At 39.3% G+C, this 16345-nt stretch overlaps 1 protein-coding gene across 3 annotated transcripts in view; it reads right to left on the bottom strand.

Annotated features, from left to right (window-relative positions):
• CDKAL1 (CDK5 regulatory subunit associated protein 1 like 1) overlaps window positions 1–16345 on the bottom strand; it is a 624642-nt gene that overhangs the window by 386352 nt on the left and 221945 nt on the right. For all 3 annotated transcript variants that reach the window (XM_008707717.2, XM_040645106.1, XM_008707718.2), the window contains one exon: window positions 11510–11630. In XM_008707717.2, the coding sequence (XP_008705939.1) occupies window positions 11510–11630 (121 nt within the window). The remainder of the gene's footprint in view (window positions 1–11509; window positions 11631–16345) is intronic.

Raw genomic sequence — 16345 nt, 5'->3', positions numbered from 1 at the left:
GGAATGAAAGGATAAAAAACTGAGCTACAGACCACTGACATCGGGGTTTCCTGGAAAAAGAACTGGTCAGACGAAGGGGTTCAAGTCAGAAGCCTGCCACGTACTTCCCCATGGTCCTCAGCAAACTGCAACCTAATTAAGTCTCAGATTTCTCTTCTGTACAGTTGTGAAAGTAGTGAACTTAATAATAATCACATTGAATGGATGCTATATGCCAGGCAGGATGTTAATTACTTCAAACAGATGACCTTTCAATTCTCACAACACTATGATTATCCCCATTGTACAAATAAGAGAACCGAGGGGTTGAATAATTTATACAATGTCACACAGCAAATGATGAAATGAGGAGGCCAAGGTTTGAACCTAAGAAATCTCAAGCCACCTCTTTCTTTCCTTCTTCTACCATCCCCTTACTCAAAACACCACCATACTTACCGACTCATCACTCCCCATGTGGGGCACGGCCTGTATACATTCTCTATATATGACAATTCAACACCACTGTTCATGCGTGTGCTTTCCCACCTGCTTAAGTTGCCTTTGAACCCACCTAGGAGATAAACTTTGAGACACATCTAAATACCCAGTTTCTATGGAAGCCCTCCCTCACATCCCGACAATCCATCATGGTCCTAATATAACTCTGTCTACGTTGTATTGACAATGTTATAATTGTTTTGTGCTTGTTTTCTCTCCTGTGGGATTCTCAAGGGCAGACACCAACACCAAATGGACACATCTATCTATCCTCAGCACTTAACATATGTTCCACCACATTTGTTGAGTAAATAAATGTCCAGACGGGGGGCTCTTTAGTTTCCTTAATGAACAAGCGTAAAAGACTTCTGCGATAGAATTAAAAAAAAAACAACTTTCTAAACTGTAAGCACATCTGTAACTATTTATAATTAATGCACCTCCTCACCATATAATCTATGAACTAACCTGAAGAAAGTGTTAACCATTCTACTCAATTAACCATAATCTAAGGTTTCCTTAATGCTCTGCCTAAATTTAAGTATTTTTAAATTTTCAGTTTTTTATCATCCCTTCCTCAAACTACATGGTTTTGTTTAATAAGAAAAGTGGTAAGCAAGTTGTACTTTTTAGTTAGGGCAATGGTATATCCTCTAACATGCTAGAATTTGAAATGCTTTTTTAAAACCATTTCTTTATATACAGTTACTAAAACAGTTGTATATTCATTTCAAAATTTATATAAAACAATGATTACATAAAGAAGAATTTACAAAATTTAAGATTAAATCCCCATCCTACTACTGCCTGAAATTTCTAGCTGGGCCTCTTATTCCAAGGCATTTATTACACCAGCATTAGAAGTTCTACTTCATGATAATTATTTCTCAGGTATGAACCAATAGTGCCATCCACTGTTCTTACGAATGATCTTTCCCAAATCCAGTTTTATAAGGCACTAAAAATAAGATTACTTTAAAATTTCATGTCAACAGTATTTAAGTGAAAATAGGGTATTTGGGGATTTCATTGAAGATATCAAAAAAACTGCAAATTTCAGAACAACTAGTTTTTGGATAAAAGTAAAAATGTAACACGTTCAAAATTGCCATAAATACTTCAATTTCACACATTTAATTGTTGGAGATAAGTTTCACTTCATTCATAGTCCAAATTATCATATTCTCTTTTTCTATAAAACAATTGTCTAGAGCAAGAGAAAAGTAATTAGAATTACACTCCAGTTCAGCCAGAAGAAATTTTCTGCATTTGAGTAACACTGCTGTCACTAAAATACTAAAATCTTTATGAAGTGAATACTGTGAAAAGACACTGTACCGAAAGCTATGGGAGAAACTAAGCTTAATTTTTTTTTAAGTCTGTCGTTCACTTAACACTGGACAAGTGAACCGGGAGATTGATAAGTTGATGATGAACTGAATGAACTCCTAACTTTAAACTGCAGTACTAGAAACTTCCTTGCCCAGATGGTACAAAGGATGAAGAGAAAGGAAGGGGGGAGGAGGCTCGGAGAATACTGGCAGAGTGGAGGATACAGCAACATCAAAATTCTAAGGAAAACACTTACTCAAGTACTCATACTGTGTTGGACGACACATAATAGGTAGTTGTGTCTACGTCGGAAAAGAGATCAGCTCTAAGAGGGAACTAATTTATCTGACTCACCGCGCCAGAAAACAACAGTGCCTGTGACTCCAAACTCAAACGCAGAGCTCTCTCCAACGCGCCACGGACTCCAGCGCCTTCTCCAGGAATAAGCCAGGCTCGTGATCAGGAAATAAGGTTCTTGGCCTCCATAAATTTATAGTAGAACAAGAGTAATAACAGCTTTCTGCTCATCTTAGGGACGTGCTGAAAGAACAGTTACAACCTCTCGATTCAGGCCTCACAAAAACCATGTTAGGACTTCTGTAGTTTACTTTTGAAAGAATTTAATGTAGAGAGCATAATATAAAATGTGCAAGTCACTTTAAGCTACAACTCTAAAGAACAGTCTCTGTTTTCTAGTAATTAATCAGGAAGACTGTCTTCCAGAGATTACCTTTGGTCAACAGCAGAGGCTTTTTGCAAATTAGCACAATAAATGACCGATGTTTTCACTTGTGAAAGTAGTAGTTAGCTGCTAAGGACAAGTGGTTAACTACTAGCATAAAAGGTATTAGAAACAAGATCTAAATAGTGAAATCAGTGGCACTCGAGGTAAGTGGACTGGCTAAAATATTCTCCACAACAGGGTAAAGGATCTTTTAACACACTAGCTGAGACCAGTGTTTCTCAAACTATAGTGACAGACCAGGATTTTGATTTCCAACCTCTTGTAAATCATTACTTTTTAATTCCAAGATATTGCAGCAATGGTAAACTATCTTAAAAGTTTCTAAAATGTTTGCTCTTAACGTCTCCACTTATCGTAGAACAGCCACCAGTAGTCAATGACCCAGCACTGGGCTGTGAACCACACTTTGGTTTGGACATTAAGGATATTATTCTGGCTTAGTCCCTACTTGACCATCACTCCAGACACTGGTAGAGGATTCTGGCTGACGGAGGCTGACCATACCGTCTCACTGGGCTCAAGTGAACCTTTCATGCAAGCTGTGATTTAATCACCTAAAAGGAGTGAGAATCAGGACTTCACCAGGCTTACAAGAACAGCTGGACTGTGCCAGCTTGCTTGATAAGTTCTTATTACAGATTCTGGACTGGGACTTGCTTTCATTATAACCTGACAGCTCGGTTATAAGGAAGCAACTGACCCCCACTGATAGGCTACTGTCTATCAAAAACCCCCATAATGAAATTGGCTTGGGCTACTCTGCAGTCATCAGTGCCTGATATATAAAAAGTCAATACTGACCCACAATGTTTAAAGAAGAGAATGACTATATAGTCTTCCAAATCCTTCCTGGGAAATGTCTTATCTTGAGATTCTGTCCCTTGGAGAGACGTGTTGTGGCCTTCCAACGGCTGTGTCTAAGGATAGCCCCGAAGCTGAAGGAGCTGCTCTCAAGAGAGCATATTCAGATGAAGGCCATGATTTACATCAACAGGACACTGGAACCACAGTCTAGCATGAACTAAAAAAAATTTTTCATTTCTTCACACGATGCTAACATATAAAAACTCAATAAATCGTTACTGAATATACTAAAATATGCAGTCCATTTCAAAGACATTATAAGATTTTCCAAACTATCCTCGCACAATATTAAAAGGATTCACCCTAGTAGGAGTGTGATCCCACATATATTTAACCGTCTGACAGGCTTTCCTTGGAAGCTTAATTAAAAGCTTTTTAGATGCTTCTAATTAAATACCTCTGAAAAAATTTTTTATACAGTGTAATCTTCTGAAAGCTGTAACTTAAGAGTAACAGAAAAGGATGGCATTTGAGGCTTCTATTTTCCGCACATGTACTGACGATGATGGTAGTCCTGTTTGATGTCAAAGGTCAGGGAAACCATTTTACTGTGCGGCTGTCACTGTGTCTCACAGAGGGACAGTGAGGAAATGTCTGAGTATCTCACAGCTCTCAAACTCGAGGTCTGCGGTCCCTGCTGTGCACCCTTGGCCCCTAGAAAGATAGTCACGCTGCGATCTAAAAGCATTCCCCAGAATACAGAATAGAAGGAGACCCAAATCCTCCCCATCCAGGAGCTGCAATTAAGTCTGTGTTTAGAGCTGTGTGTTTTGGATTAATTCATTCCATGTTAGTTACCTGTTGACTTGGGAAATGTTTACCTTTGCATATATCATAATACCTAACACAATACCTGGTAATGTGTAAGCACATAATAATTGTATTTTCATATGTACTGTCATGATGTCTAGTTATTAACTATTTTATGTTGTAACCATTAGAACCAGAAGGTAACAAAATGTTGTTAGTTGTGATTGTATTTCTCTAAAAACAACTCTACTTATATAAAATAAATTATCGCTCATACATTCATTCATCCATTCAAATGTTTAGAGAGCACCTATGAATCCAGCACTGGGATAGAGATGGTAAATTCTAGATACTACAGAAAGAAAGTGAAAACATCCAAGTTAGCAAAAAACGATAATAAATTCAACTATGTAATCTCAAAGAAAATTAGATTCCCCCTTAAAGGTTCCCATATACCATCATTTTATGTCTGACAGATGGCAAGTAATAAGAAAAATGAGATAAATCTTAAAAGAGAAAGTATTAGTAAAATATTACAGGGTCAGACAGTATTTTCTGAGATGTGCTCAGCCCAGGGGAGGATTATCCCTTTCAACTAGGGATAATCTGAGAGTAGGACCTAAAAAGCGATACAACTTCTATCAGAACGGCAAAGCAGCAACCAACTCTTGGCTTTGGGAGAACAAAAATTGCCAAGAGATTGTCAAAACTGATGACTTTAATAGTGACAGAAAAGGCAAAAATGAGGCACAGATTTTCTTGATGGCCCAATTTCCAACTTTTTACTCTTTGTCTCTATGCTACCTACGACTTTCTGTCTCCTCTACTAGAAAAAACAAGGCAATCACACACATGGGGCCCCTAACAAAACCCGAGCTTTCCAACCTCGGCACACTTCCTTTGTCTGTGCCCAGGATGACTCCTTATTACATGGACCACAGTGTTGGATTGACACTTTATTTTAAAATCTACATAAACACTCACATATACTCTACTTCAGAACTACAACCCCATTCTACCAATTTAATGAGAAAAATGAAACACTCTGGCATGAATCTTCAAATTTTTGTCTTTACCTCAGAAACTAGCTTATTTCTGGCCAAATATTTAATTCGAATCTAACATGTGGTGTCACTTCCAGCTTACAGAAAATACGCAGCGTAGAGTAACAACTGAACACCAACACCAATGGGAGGAAGAGAGGCGAAAGAGTGCTGACAAATCCTGGGGAGGGAGGCTGGTATTTCAATCAAGAACTCACCCTATCTCGAGTCAGGGCCATCAGAAGATTGAAGTTTATTAACTAAAACATAAAGGGACAAAACATGGAAACACTACCCTCTCTTTCACCTGCTAGCACGAAAGAATGGAAACACTTTCTGTGCACTCAATCATTTAAGAGCTTTAAGTCCTACACTTGGGCTTACTCATGTCCTTTACTCCTATACCTACGGGGGCACAAAAGTGTCCTTCTTCCTTGCCCAGGCTTACCTTTCCATCTGTATATAGGATCCTATTGAAACAGTTCCTGCTGTCAATACATTTCTACTCCTTACCCCCCTGCCTCTTAACAGGCTCAGACAGAAGCATCTTTCCGTTCTCTAGAGACCACTTCTCTTCCTTTATAGTTAAACTCCTCAAAAGAGTAATCTTCCTGGAGCAAAACTTACTAATTTTGAATCTGGTTTTTAATTTTCCCACTCTCCTGAAATGGTTCACTTATCCCAGCACTATTTTTCCTAAAGGGGTCAAAAGCAATTGATGGGATGACACTCCCTATTCACACACCTTCGTCTCTGACTACTTCTAGTTCATAGATGACTCCTCCCATTTCCTATGCATAGGCCACGAGCACTCACCTTCAGTGACCTCACTCATTCACATCTCTCCAACTAAAGCTTCTTTGGGGCCTTGTATTTCCATCCCTCACCATTCTTTGGAACTTCCAAATCAATGGTTACAAGTAACTCTACCGGAGTATGCCAAAGCCCATTTTCTTAATCATGACACAGTTCTGCCATCCTTACTTTTCATTCCCCAAACTACCACTCGAGCCCTCAGTCTTTCCTGGTGGGGTTGCTATAATGACCTCATAAGTGACCTCCCTGTACCTATCTTCCAACACCAACTCACATTACAAGCTGGTACCAGAATAATCTTCCTACTGCTCAACTGATTATTTCTCACCTCTGCTCCAGACATCAGTGGCTCTCCTTGTCCCTCACTAACTGAATTAAGTGTAATTTCTCACCCTGGGGCAATTACATTCTTCACAGAAAAGATGATTTATCCCACTTTTCCTTGCATATGTTGGAAACACTAGACTGCCCAGAAAAACTTACCTTCTTTACAAACCACTCACATGGTCCACTCGTACGCCTTTCCTCATTCTTTTCTCTACCTACAATTTTCTCATCATACCATCTTACTCCCTGGAACTATGCATGCCAAATGGGAATTAAAGCTGCAGATGATATTAAGGCTGCTAGTCAGCTGATATTAAAACAGAGAGAGTACCCTGGATTATCCAGGTGGCTCCAATATCATCAATTAAAAGCAGGAGAGAGAGTGTGAGGAGAAAGGCAATACTGCAGGCTCTGAAGATGGAAGAAGGGACCATAAGGAAGGAATCCACGTGGGTGCCCTTTCGAGGTTGAAGAAAGGGAATAAACAGATTCTCCCCAACAGCCTACAGAACAGCCCTGCCTATACCAGGATGTTAGCATTGCAAGACCTGTGTTAGACTTCTGACTCTCGGAACTGTAACATAAGAAATTTGTATAGTTTTAAGCCACCCAGCTTGTGGTCATTTGAAACTGAATATACCTCCATATATAATTATCACAATTCTACCTATCTTTCAGGGCCCATTTCAAAAGTCTCTATAACGCAAAGATTATTCAGCTCCCACAAGATCCTTCTCTGCCAACCACACTGGAGAGGCTTCCTTGCTCCTTTGAACCCACAAAAGTATCTGATGGACATAATAGGTAAGTCTTGGTCTTAGCCACTTACCAGCTACATGACAGTGTGAAGTCCCTTAACCTCTCTGTACTTTACTTTCGTCATCTATCAAAAAACAATCTCATGAGGCTGTTGTGAGGATTAAATACAGGAAAGAATATACATTTCAAAGAATTGTGTCTGGCACACAGTAAGCACTCCGTTCGCATTAGCAATCATCATTAACTTTATTCTCACCTGTTTTTCAGAGTCATGGCCACATCACGGTCTTATCACCATCCCAGACATGTGCCTCCCCACGCTTCCTCAGCAGGGCGTCTCTACTGCACGAGAGACAGTCTAAAAACAGTCTAGTTGTACTAGGTGAGTGGCAGCTAACCTCAAAAAGCTCACCTCAGAAGACAAGAGAGCGCTGGAAACTGGAGCAATGAATCAAGTGGACCAAAATTTATATACTCACTACAGCAAATATAAATAAAGATGGATAACTGAATGCCACAGAGAGGGTTTAGGAGAAAAGATAAATGTTAGTTAGGAAATGAAAGGCACCCTCATTAAAGACACTGTGATCAAGTCAGTAATTCTCTCAGCTCCTCCAGAATCTAGGATGACCTGAAATTTTTACTTCTTCATTGGTAAAGCAATTAATACACTCCTTTTACTCCTTTAGAAATGTAACAAAGCGTAACAACTTTGTGAATTCTAATAGTAACTTCAACAATTTACTAACATATACAATAAAACGCTGCAAATGTGAGCCTTTTCCCAAATGGAGAATGGAAAATTTATATGAAATTTAAGATGTCCATTTTTAATGTGAAAGCAATAAGACTTTAAGACTTTGTCAAGATTTTGATGGAAAGGATCATTTTCTCTTGAAAGAAATAATTATGGATATACCTCTTTTAAAACATTTGAATGTAAGTTTAAAAAAGAAAAAAAAAAAAAAAAGCAATGAGCTCCACCAGAGGTAAAAAATAAAATCCAAGCTAAGATGTTAAGAGAGACACCGTGACAGATGCCTACGAGGATGCTCTCACCTGAAGGCTGATGATAAGGCTACAACTGATTCAGGAAAGTGATCAGTAGTCAGAGAAGGTTAGAAACTCCAATCTCAATTTAGAGACAGTATCAACTAAATTATCTTAACACCAAAAGCATATTTGCTAATTTACTTACTAAGGGTCAGTTCTACATGGTAATATGAGAGAATGATAGCAAACATCCAGTGAGCTTTAAAAGGTTTATACTGTAGGGGCACCTGGGTGGCTCAGTTAGTCAAGTGTCCGATGCCTGATTTCAGCTCAGGTCATAATCTCAGGGTCATGAGATCGAGCCCTGTGTCAGGCTCCACACTCAGTGGGGAGTCTGCTTGAGGACTGTCTCTCTCCCTCTCCCTCTGCCCCTCCCCCTGCGCTCACACTCACAGGTGCACGTGCCCTCTCCCTCTAAAATAAATAAATCTTTTTTGAAAATTTAAAAAGCAAAAAGTTTATACTGTAGCCTCATTTTAAGAAATGCTAAATCCAAGAGAAGGGAAACCCAAATAAAATAACGTGAAAGATTTTAACTTAATGCCATTTAAAATGGCTACCTAAAGCAAATTTCTTAACATTTCTTATGGCAACAAAAGACAGTGATGGCTTTAAAATGAAACATGTATTCAACAAATATTTACTATATGCTCAACTTTGTACTAGACACTGAACTCAGAAATAATAATACTTGAAATACTTTCAGAGCCCAAGCTTACAATTTAAAATATAAATTATGCAGTCTCGAAGTGCCATAACGAAGATAAGTAGGGAATGTGGTAAATGGACATGGAAGGAGGGATGCATTCAGCCCAATCACGGAGAGAAGAATAGGCAGTCACCCAAAAAGAGCACATAACTGCACAGGGAAGGATTACCAGCACACTGAATGGGGAAAGGATAAGACGTGCCAGGGATACCTGATGGCGCGCCCAGGGGCCTGCAGTCAAGACAGAGGAGAACCTTGAGTCTGGGAATCTCAAGCTGTTCAGTGTGACTGAACACTGGAAGGTCAGGCAGGAAGTGACCACATGAAGAAGTACAGAGAAACTAGAAAAATAATGCATCTTTGAAAACCAACAATTAAAAGCAACACTCCAGAGGTCAACAAGAGCTGCAAAGTCACCCTGAAGAAACCAAATGGATCTAAATATAATAGCATTTGATAAACCCCAAAATATTAACATGCTTAAAGAAATGTATCTTGGCAAAAAGGGGATGATCAATCCTATATTGAAAAACAAAAGAGAGAGAGAGATTCTCAGAACCACTTGACTTTGCCCTCCTAAACGCATTGTTCAGGAGAAAGCATCTTAGCCAAACTCCAAGTATTACTGTCCAACTGGTAAGGCAATCTGTACTGTGAAGAGAATTTAGCATAAACCCATTAAAATTTCAAATTATAAAAATCAATCATTCATTCATTCAGTAAGTAAATATTTATTAAATCCCTGCTGTGTACGTTCTTCCATATTCTAAGGATACAGTGGTAGGCGAGAGAGTCGAAATTCCCTGCCATCTTGGAGGTTATTAAATGCCAATGAGGAGAGAGAATTAAAATATAAAGAAGTCATATATATTTCAATAATGAGAAGTGTTACAGAAGAAAATAAAGCAAACATGGAGGATGGGGAATGTAGGGATATGGCAATTTTAGGTAGGAAATCAGGAGTAAAAAGAAAAACTGCAGTAAAACTGAAGGAGGGAGGAGAATGGAGACAGAGGGAAAAGCAAACAGCCTTATGCTTCTAACTTGGCTCAGGCTCAAAAGAGAGAATATATTAGATGCTCCAGTCAATGTGATAACTCCATTTCTCACTGCTATATTCTGATTTAATTACTAGCCTCTGAGCTTGATGAGTGCAGGTTTCTGAATCTTCAACGCTGAAGGCCAGACGTTGGTCCTGGACAAATTCACCAAGGCAAACGAAAGTTACCCCAGGCGGCTTTTAGGGAAAAACCAAATGACTTCTTCAACCTTCCTTGATCTTTGGCAGCGGTGAGAAGGATTAACCAGAAGGTGATAAAACTAGAGAAAAGATGACCAGTGACAACAGAGCTGCAAATATGTGGGAGGAAATGGAGGCACTGCTTAGAGAGAGGGAGAACGATGCTGGAGAAGGAGAAAGACAAGCTCACCTGCTCTCCACAGGAAACAGCATGAAGGAAGCAAAGGACAGAGGAAAACAATTCCAGAAAAGAGGAAGGAAGCTGAAATCAAAAAGAAACAGGACAGGAGTGCCTGGGTGACTCAGTTGGTTGAGCACCTAACTCTTGATTTTGGCTCAGGTCATGATCTCGGGATCGTGAGATCGAGCCCCGCATTGGGCTCCGTGCTCACCCTGGAGTCTGCTTGAGAGTCTTTCCTTCTCCCTTTGTCTCTACCCCTCCTCCCGCTCATGTTCTCTCTCTTCCTCTCTTAAATAAAATCTTAAAAAAAAAAAAAAAAAAAGAAGCAGGATAGCTTAAACTGTTCAAGGCAGTTTTGTGAATGGAGTGACTCCCATGATTTAAAGAACAGAAGGCCCTGGCCTCTTCAGACTTTCAGACCACACTAATGTTGACGACAAATTCCATAAATGCAAATAAAATGAAGTACAAATGAGCACACCAAAAGTCAGTAGTAAGGGTCAGGAACTTCAGACTAAGATGTGAAATTAAGAGTACTTAATATTCAGTGAACGATGCTTCTTTTTAGTTCAAAGCTCATAAGGGCAATATTTTTTTTTTTAAGATTTTATTTATTTGAGGGAGAGAGAAAGAGAGCGCAAGCAGGGGAGGGGCAGAAAGAGAGGGAGAAGCAGACACCCCGCTGAGCAGGGAGCCCGATGCAGGGCTCGATCCCAGGACCCCAGGATCATGACCTGAGCCGAAGGCAGACGCTTAATCAACTGAGCCACCCAGGAGCCCCACGGGCAACATTTTAAAACATGTATTTCAGATAGTTAATAATCAAAACATGGTTAGTATCTCGGGCATTATTTACTATAACTCTATTGAAAAAACAAAAAAGATGAGTATGTTAACCATTCCAACAACAAAACACTCTTCTTAAAAATATTTTAACCCAAGGGCACAGCTGGAAAATGAAATCCATGTTTATTACCAAAAAGATATTACAATAATATTAATCGAAGACCCAAAACCTTGCTGCAAATATACATGCAATTTGTACACAGGGAACATTTAAGAGGAAACTATATTCATGTGATTTAGAGCTTTTTGATTTTTCTTTCCCAAGAAAATGTTCAACTGCTTTACTCTGTCACATGTCCAGAGGGAAAACCTGAATTCATGGACTATACTGAATATTTTATGAGTAAGTTTGAGAGACACTTACCCAGTATTGATGGAAATGATTTCTATCAGGGGATTCTTCCTGATCTTTGGCAAATCCAATCGCGCTCCACCCAAGCGCTTTCCATTATCCTTTTTCTGACCCAGCAGTCTCACAGAGTGACCTTCAAATAAAGCATATAAATACACATTAGCATCAGCCACAGAACTTTAATTTACTGCTCTCAAATGTGTTAATATTTTCATTTACCTTCTTCTCTTATGAAACAAACAATATATATACGTACACATACATATGTATATATATGAGAAGATGTGATCATTGACCTAAGAAATACTGCCAAAGCTGTGTGTGCGTCCTGCAGTCAAAACTGCTTTGCTTATAATATTTACACATTTCTACTCCACAGATGACAGAAACAGAAATATCCTCAGAACGTCATTCCATAAGGTATGCTTGCTCTCGAGCATTGACCAGATACATATATGAAGCAGGAAGGGTTCACTTGAGCACTGGGCCTACCAGCCAACTCACTGTTGGCAGATTAAAAAAAAAAGCAAAAGCAGACTATCTGCTCAAAGCAAACAGCAAATCAAAGAAATAAAGAATTAAAAAGCTGAGATAAGACGACACTTTAGGGTCGGATTTTTAAAAACAAAAGCTTTTAAACATTTTTTTAAAATATTACAAAAGAAAATCAGACTATTTCCAAGAGCCATAAAAAGTTTTGTTAACTTTGAAATTATGAATTAATTGCAATGGTAGAAAATATGCAAAACAGTACTAAGACTTCCCATACCCTTCAGATTTCCAATTATTATTTTTTCCATGTTTACTTTGTCCTTTGTTCATTATATACATAGTACTTTTTTATAACTTTACTGAGGTACATTCTGTAAAATTCACTCCTTGTGAGTATACGATTTAATGATTTTTTTTTTAAAGACTTATTTCTTTGACAGAGAGAGAGAGAGAGCACAAGCAGGGGGAACAGCAGAGGGAGAGGGAGAAGCAGGCTCTCCACTAAGCAGGGAGCCTGACCCGGGGCTTGATCCTAGGACCCTGGGATCATAACCTGAGCCGAAGGCAGATGCTTAACCAACTGAGCCACCCAGGCGCCCCCAATTTAATGATTTTAAATAAACACATGCAGTTGTACAATCATCACAACAACCCAGTTTTAGAACATTTCCATCACCCCCTAAAAATTCCCTCAAACTTATTTACAGTCCACCCTTGCTCCCATTCCAAAATACATCACATTCTGTTCATCTGTTACTGGCTGGTAAACCTTTGGATTGTTTCCAATTAATACCTATTAGAGTAATGCTTCTATGAATTCAAGTCTTCATGTGGACATACGTTTTCATTTCTCTTGGACATACTCCTAGGAATGGAACTGCTGATCCTAGGGTCAATTTATATTTAACTTTGTAAGAAACAGCTGTTTTCCAAAGTGATGGTACCATTTTATATCCTAGCAGCAACGTATGAGGGTTTGAGTTCCCCCACAATGTCAACGAAGACCTCATGTTGTGACTTTTTTGATAACAGCCATTCTAGTGTGGTTTGAATGAATATGCATTTCCATAATGACTAATGACGCTGAGCACCTTTCCATGTGTTTATTAGCCAACTGCATGCCTTGTTTGGTAAAATGTTGTGATCGTTAATTTTTGTGTGTCAATTTGACTAAGCCACAGGGTGCCCAGACATTCAACCACACGTTATCTTGGGTGTTTCTGCAATGGTGTTCTTGGGTAAGACTGACATTTGAATCAGGAGACTGACTGACACTAGTGGGCCTTATCCAATCAATCAAAGACCTGAATAGAACAAAAACGGTAAGAGAGAACAACTTCTGCCGGACTGAGGAGCCACGTCACTGCTTTTTCCAGCCTTCGATTCTGACCGAAATACAGGCTCTTCCTGCGTTTTCTTTCTGCCCAATTGCAGACTGAAACGTACACCACCAGCTCTACTGATTCTCGGGCCTTTGGACTTGGACTGGATGGACACATCAGCTCTCTTGGATCTTTAGCTCGTGGACTACAGTCTTGGGAATTCTCAATCCCCATAATGCCTCCATAATGGTGTGCACCAATTCCTTATCATACATTTCTTTTCAACACACACACACACACACACACACACCCTACTAGCTGTTTCTCTGGAGAACCCTCACTAATATAAATGTCTACTCTAGGAGTCTCCCAGTATTTTAACTGGAGTAACTGCCTTATAACAGAGTTATAAGAATTCTTAATTCTGCTTACACAATCTTTTTCAGGTATGTGATCTGTAAATATTTTCTCGCAGTCTGCAGCTTATAGTTTCACTTTCATGATGGTATCTTTTTAAAAGTAAATGTTTTTCAATTTAATGAAGTGCACCTTCTCAATTTATTTCTTTTATAGCTCATGCTTTTGCTCTTCTAGCTAAGAGCTCTTTGCCTAGCCCAAGAGCAAAGAGATTTCTCCTGTATTTTCTTCTCGAAGTCTCGCTGTTTTAGGTTTTATCTTTAGATCTAGGATCCGTTTTGTTACTTTTTGTGTATAAGGGTCTAAGTTCATTTTTTGCATATGGATATACAATTGTCCAAGTGCCATTTCTTTTCCCTCCTCCCTCTTTGTGCTATTGTTGTCACACATATTAACAGACAGCTGCATAAACTCCAAAAAGATAGTGCCATAATTATTGTTCTATACAACTGTATAGTTGTTGTTGTTTGGTGGGGGGGAGGCAGAGGGAGAGACAGAATCTTAACCAGGCTCCACAACCAGCACAGAGCCCAACATGGGGCTCGATCTCACAACCCTCATGACCTGAGCCGACATCAAGAGTTAGACTTTTAACTGACCGAGCCACCCAGGCGCCCCACAACTATATAGTTTTTAAAAAGAGGAAAAACATACATTTACAGATGACTTCATATTTACCCATATATTTAACCATTTCTAACACTCATTCCCTCCTGAGAATTCAACTTATCATTTGATACTACTTCCTTCCTGCCTGAAGAACTTTCTGTACTATTTCTTATAGAGGAAATCTGCTAGCAACAGAGCGTTTGCTTATCTGGGAGAGTCTTTATTTTGTTTAATTTGTGAAAGATACCTTTGCTGGATATAGAATTATTAGTTGACAGTTTTCTTTGAGCACTGAATACAGTTGATCCTTAAACAGAAGTGAGCTCCACCAAACCCCATACAGTTGAAAATCCATGTATAACTTTTTTGACGCCCCAAAAACTTACCTACTAATGGCTTACACCGTTTACCAATAACATACACAGTTGATTAACAATTATTTTAAATGTCATATGTATTACATATTCTTACAATAAAATAAGCTAAAGAAAAAGTTATGAAAAGCATGAGGAAAATAACACTTACAGCACTGGATTGAAAACAAATCCATGGAGAAGGGGACCGCACAGTTCAAAAACCATGTCAACTGTCAAAGGTCACTACCTTTGACTCTGTTGCTTCTGATAAGTCAGTTATCGATCTTAATGATGTTCCCCTTGTACATAATGTGTCACTTTTTTCTTACGCTTTCCAGATTTTCTCTAAGTGTGGATCTCTGTGATTTTCCTACATGCGATTCATGTGGCTTTTTGGCTCTATAAAGTAATGTGTTTTGTTTTTGTTTTTTTTTTTATCAAGTTTGGGAAGTTTTCATACAGAACTTTTTTTTTAAAAAATGGGGGGGGCACTTTTTCTGGATCTTCTTCTGTGGCTCCATGACACACTTGCTGGTGTGTTGGATGCTGTCCCACAGGTCTCTGAGTCCTTGCTGATTTTTCTTGTTATTCAGAGTGGATCATTTCTATTGATCTACCCTCAAATTTACTGAGTTTTTTTTATTTGCCATCTCAAATCTGCAATTGAGCCCCTTGAATGAACATTTAATTTCACTTACTGTACTTTTCAACTATAGATGTCCCCTTGGCTCTTTTTTTATCATTTCTATCTTTTTGTGATTCTGTACAAGTCACTGCCATCATCCTTTCCTTAAAGGCTTTTTACATGGTTTTATTTAGTACTTGGGAGTCTTTGCTAAATCCAACATTTTGGTCAAAGACAATCTGTACTGATTGGTTTGTTTCTCTTCCTGCATATGGGGATACTTGGTTTATTTGCATGTATCATAACATTTTGCTCAATATAGAACACTGTAGATAATATATTGTAGCAACTCTCAGTTCAGATTGCTGCCCCACCAAGGACTGTTGTTTTTCTTTACTAGCTTACCTGGACTACATCCATGAAGTCTGTCTCTCTACAATGAAAGGTTGTTGATGTCCCTTCTTAGCTCTTCATCCCCACCCCCCACCACCAAGCATGACTTCCTAGGGGTCAACTCTGCGTTTGCATAGTTTTTTATTTAGGAAAGACTGGTCACATGTTTGTTCAAACACCATGAGCCAGTAAGATTTCTATCTGCCAATGGAACTGTGTTATGAGCCAGTGAGGTCACTCAGAGTTAGGGCCATTTTCGAGTCCTGCCCACCTGCCCAGGAAATGCACGCAGGCTCCAGCAGGTAGGTGAGTGTGGGTGGCTTGGGCCCACTCCAGTCTCTGCTGTGCACGTGCAGAACCTCCAGTCAACTAATGGTCTGTGGAGACTTAGCAGGCCTCCTATCACTGCCTCACCTTTAAGAAGTCTGTGTTCAATCCCTGGCTAGTCCGCTTGTCCACTCTTCACACCAAACAGTCCCACAGTCTCAACCAGGTAGAGCCACAGACCCTCCCTGACACTTGCCATCAAAATCTCCGCTTTAACGGACAGTTCTTCAAATCAACCAGGCTGTCTTGGGAGGCGCAGCAAAGCCCCCAGTTTTCACAGCCTGCTCTGCCCTGGTTGAACAACCCT

The sequence above is a fragment of the Ursus maritimus genome, unplaced genomic scaffold, assembly GCF_017311325.1.
Source record: "Ursus maritimus isolate PB19 unplaced genomic scaffold, ASM1731132v1 scaffold_30, whole genome shotgun sequence".
Classification (NCBI taxonomy): Eukaryota; Metazoa; Chordata; class Mammalia; order Carnivora; family Ursidae; genus Ursus; species Ursus maritimus.
The sequence above is the reverse complement of the archived record's forward strand: the minus strand, read 5'-3'. Positions and strand labels throughout refer to the sequence as shown.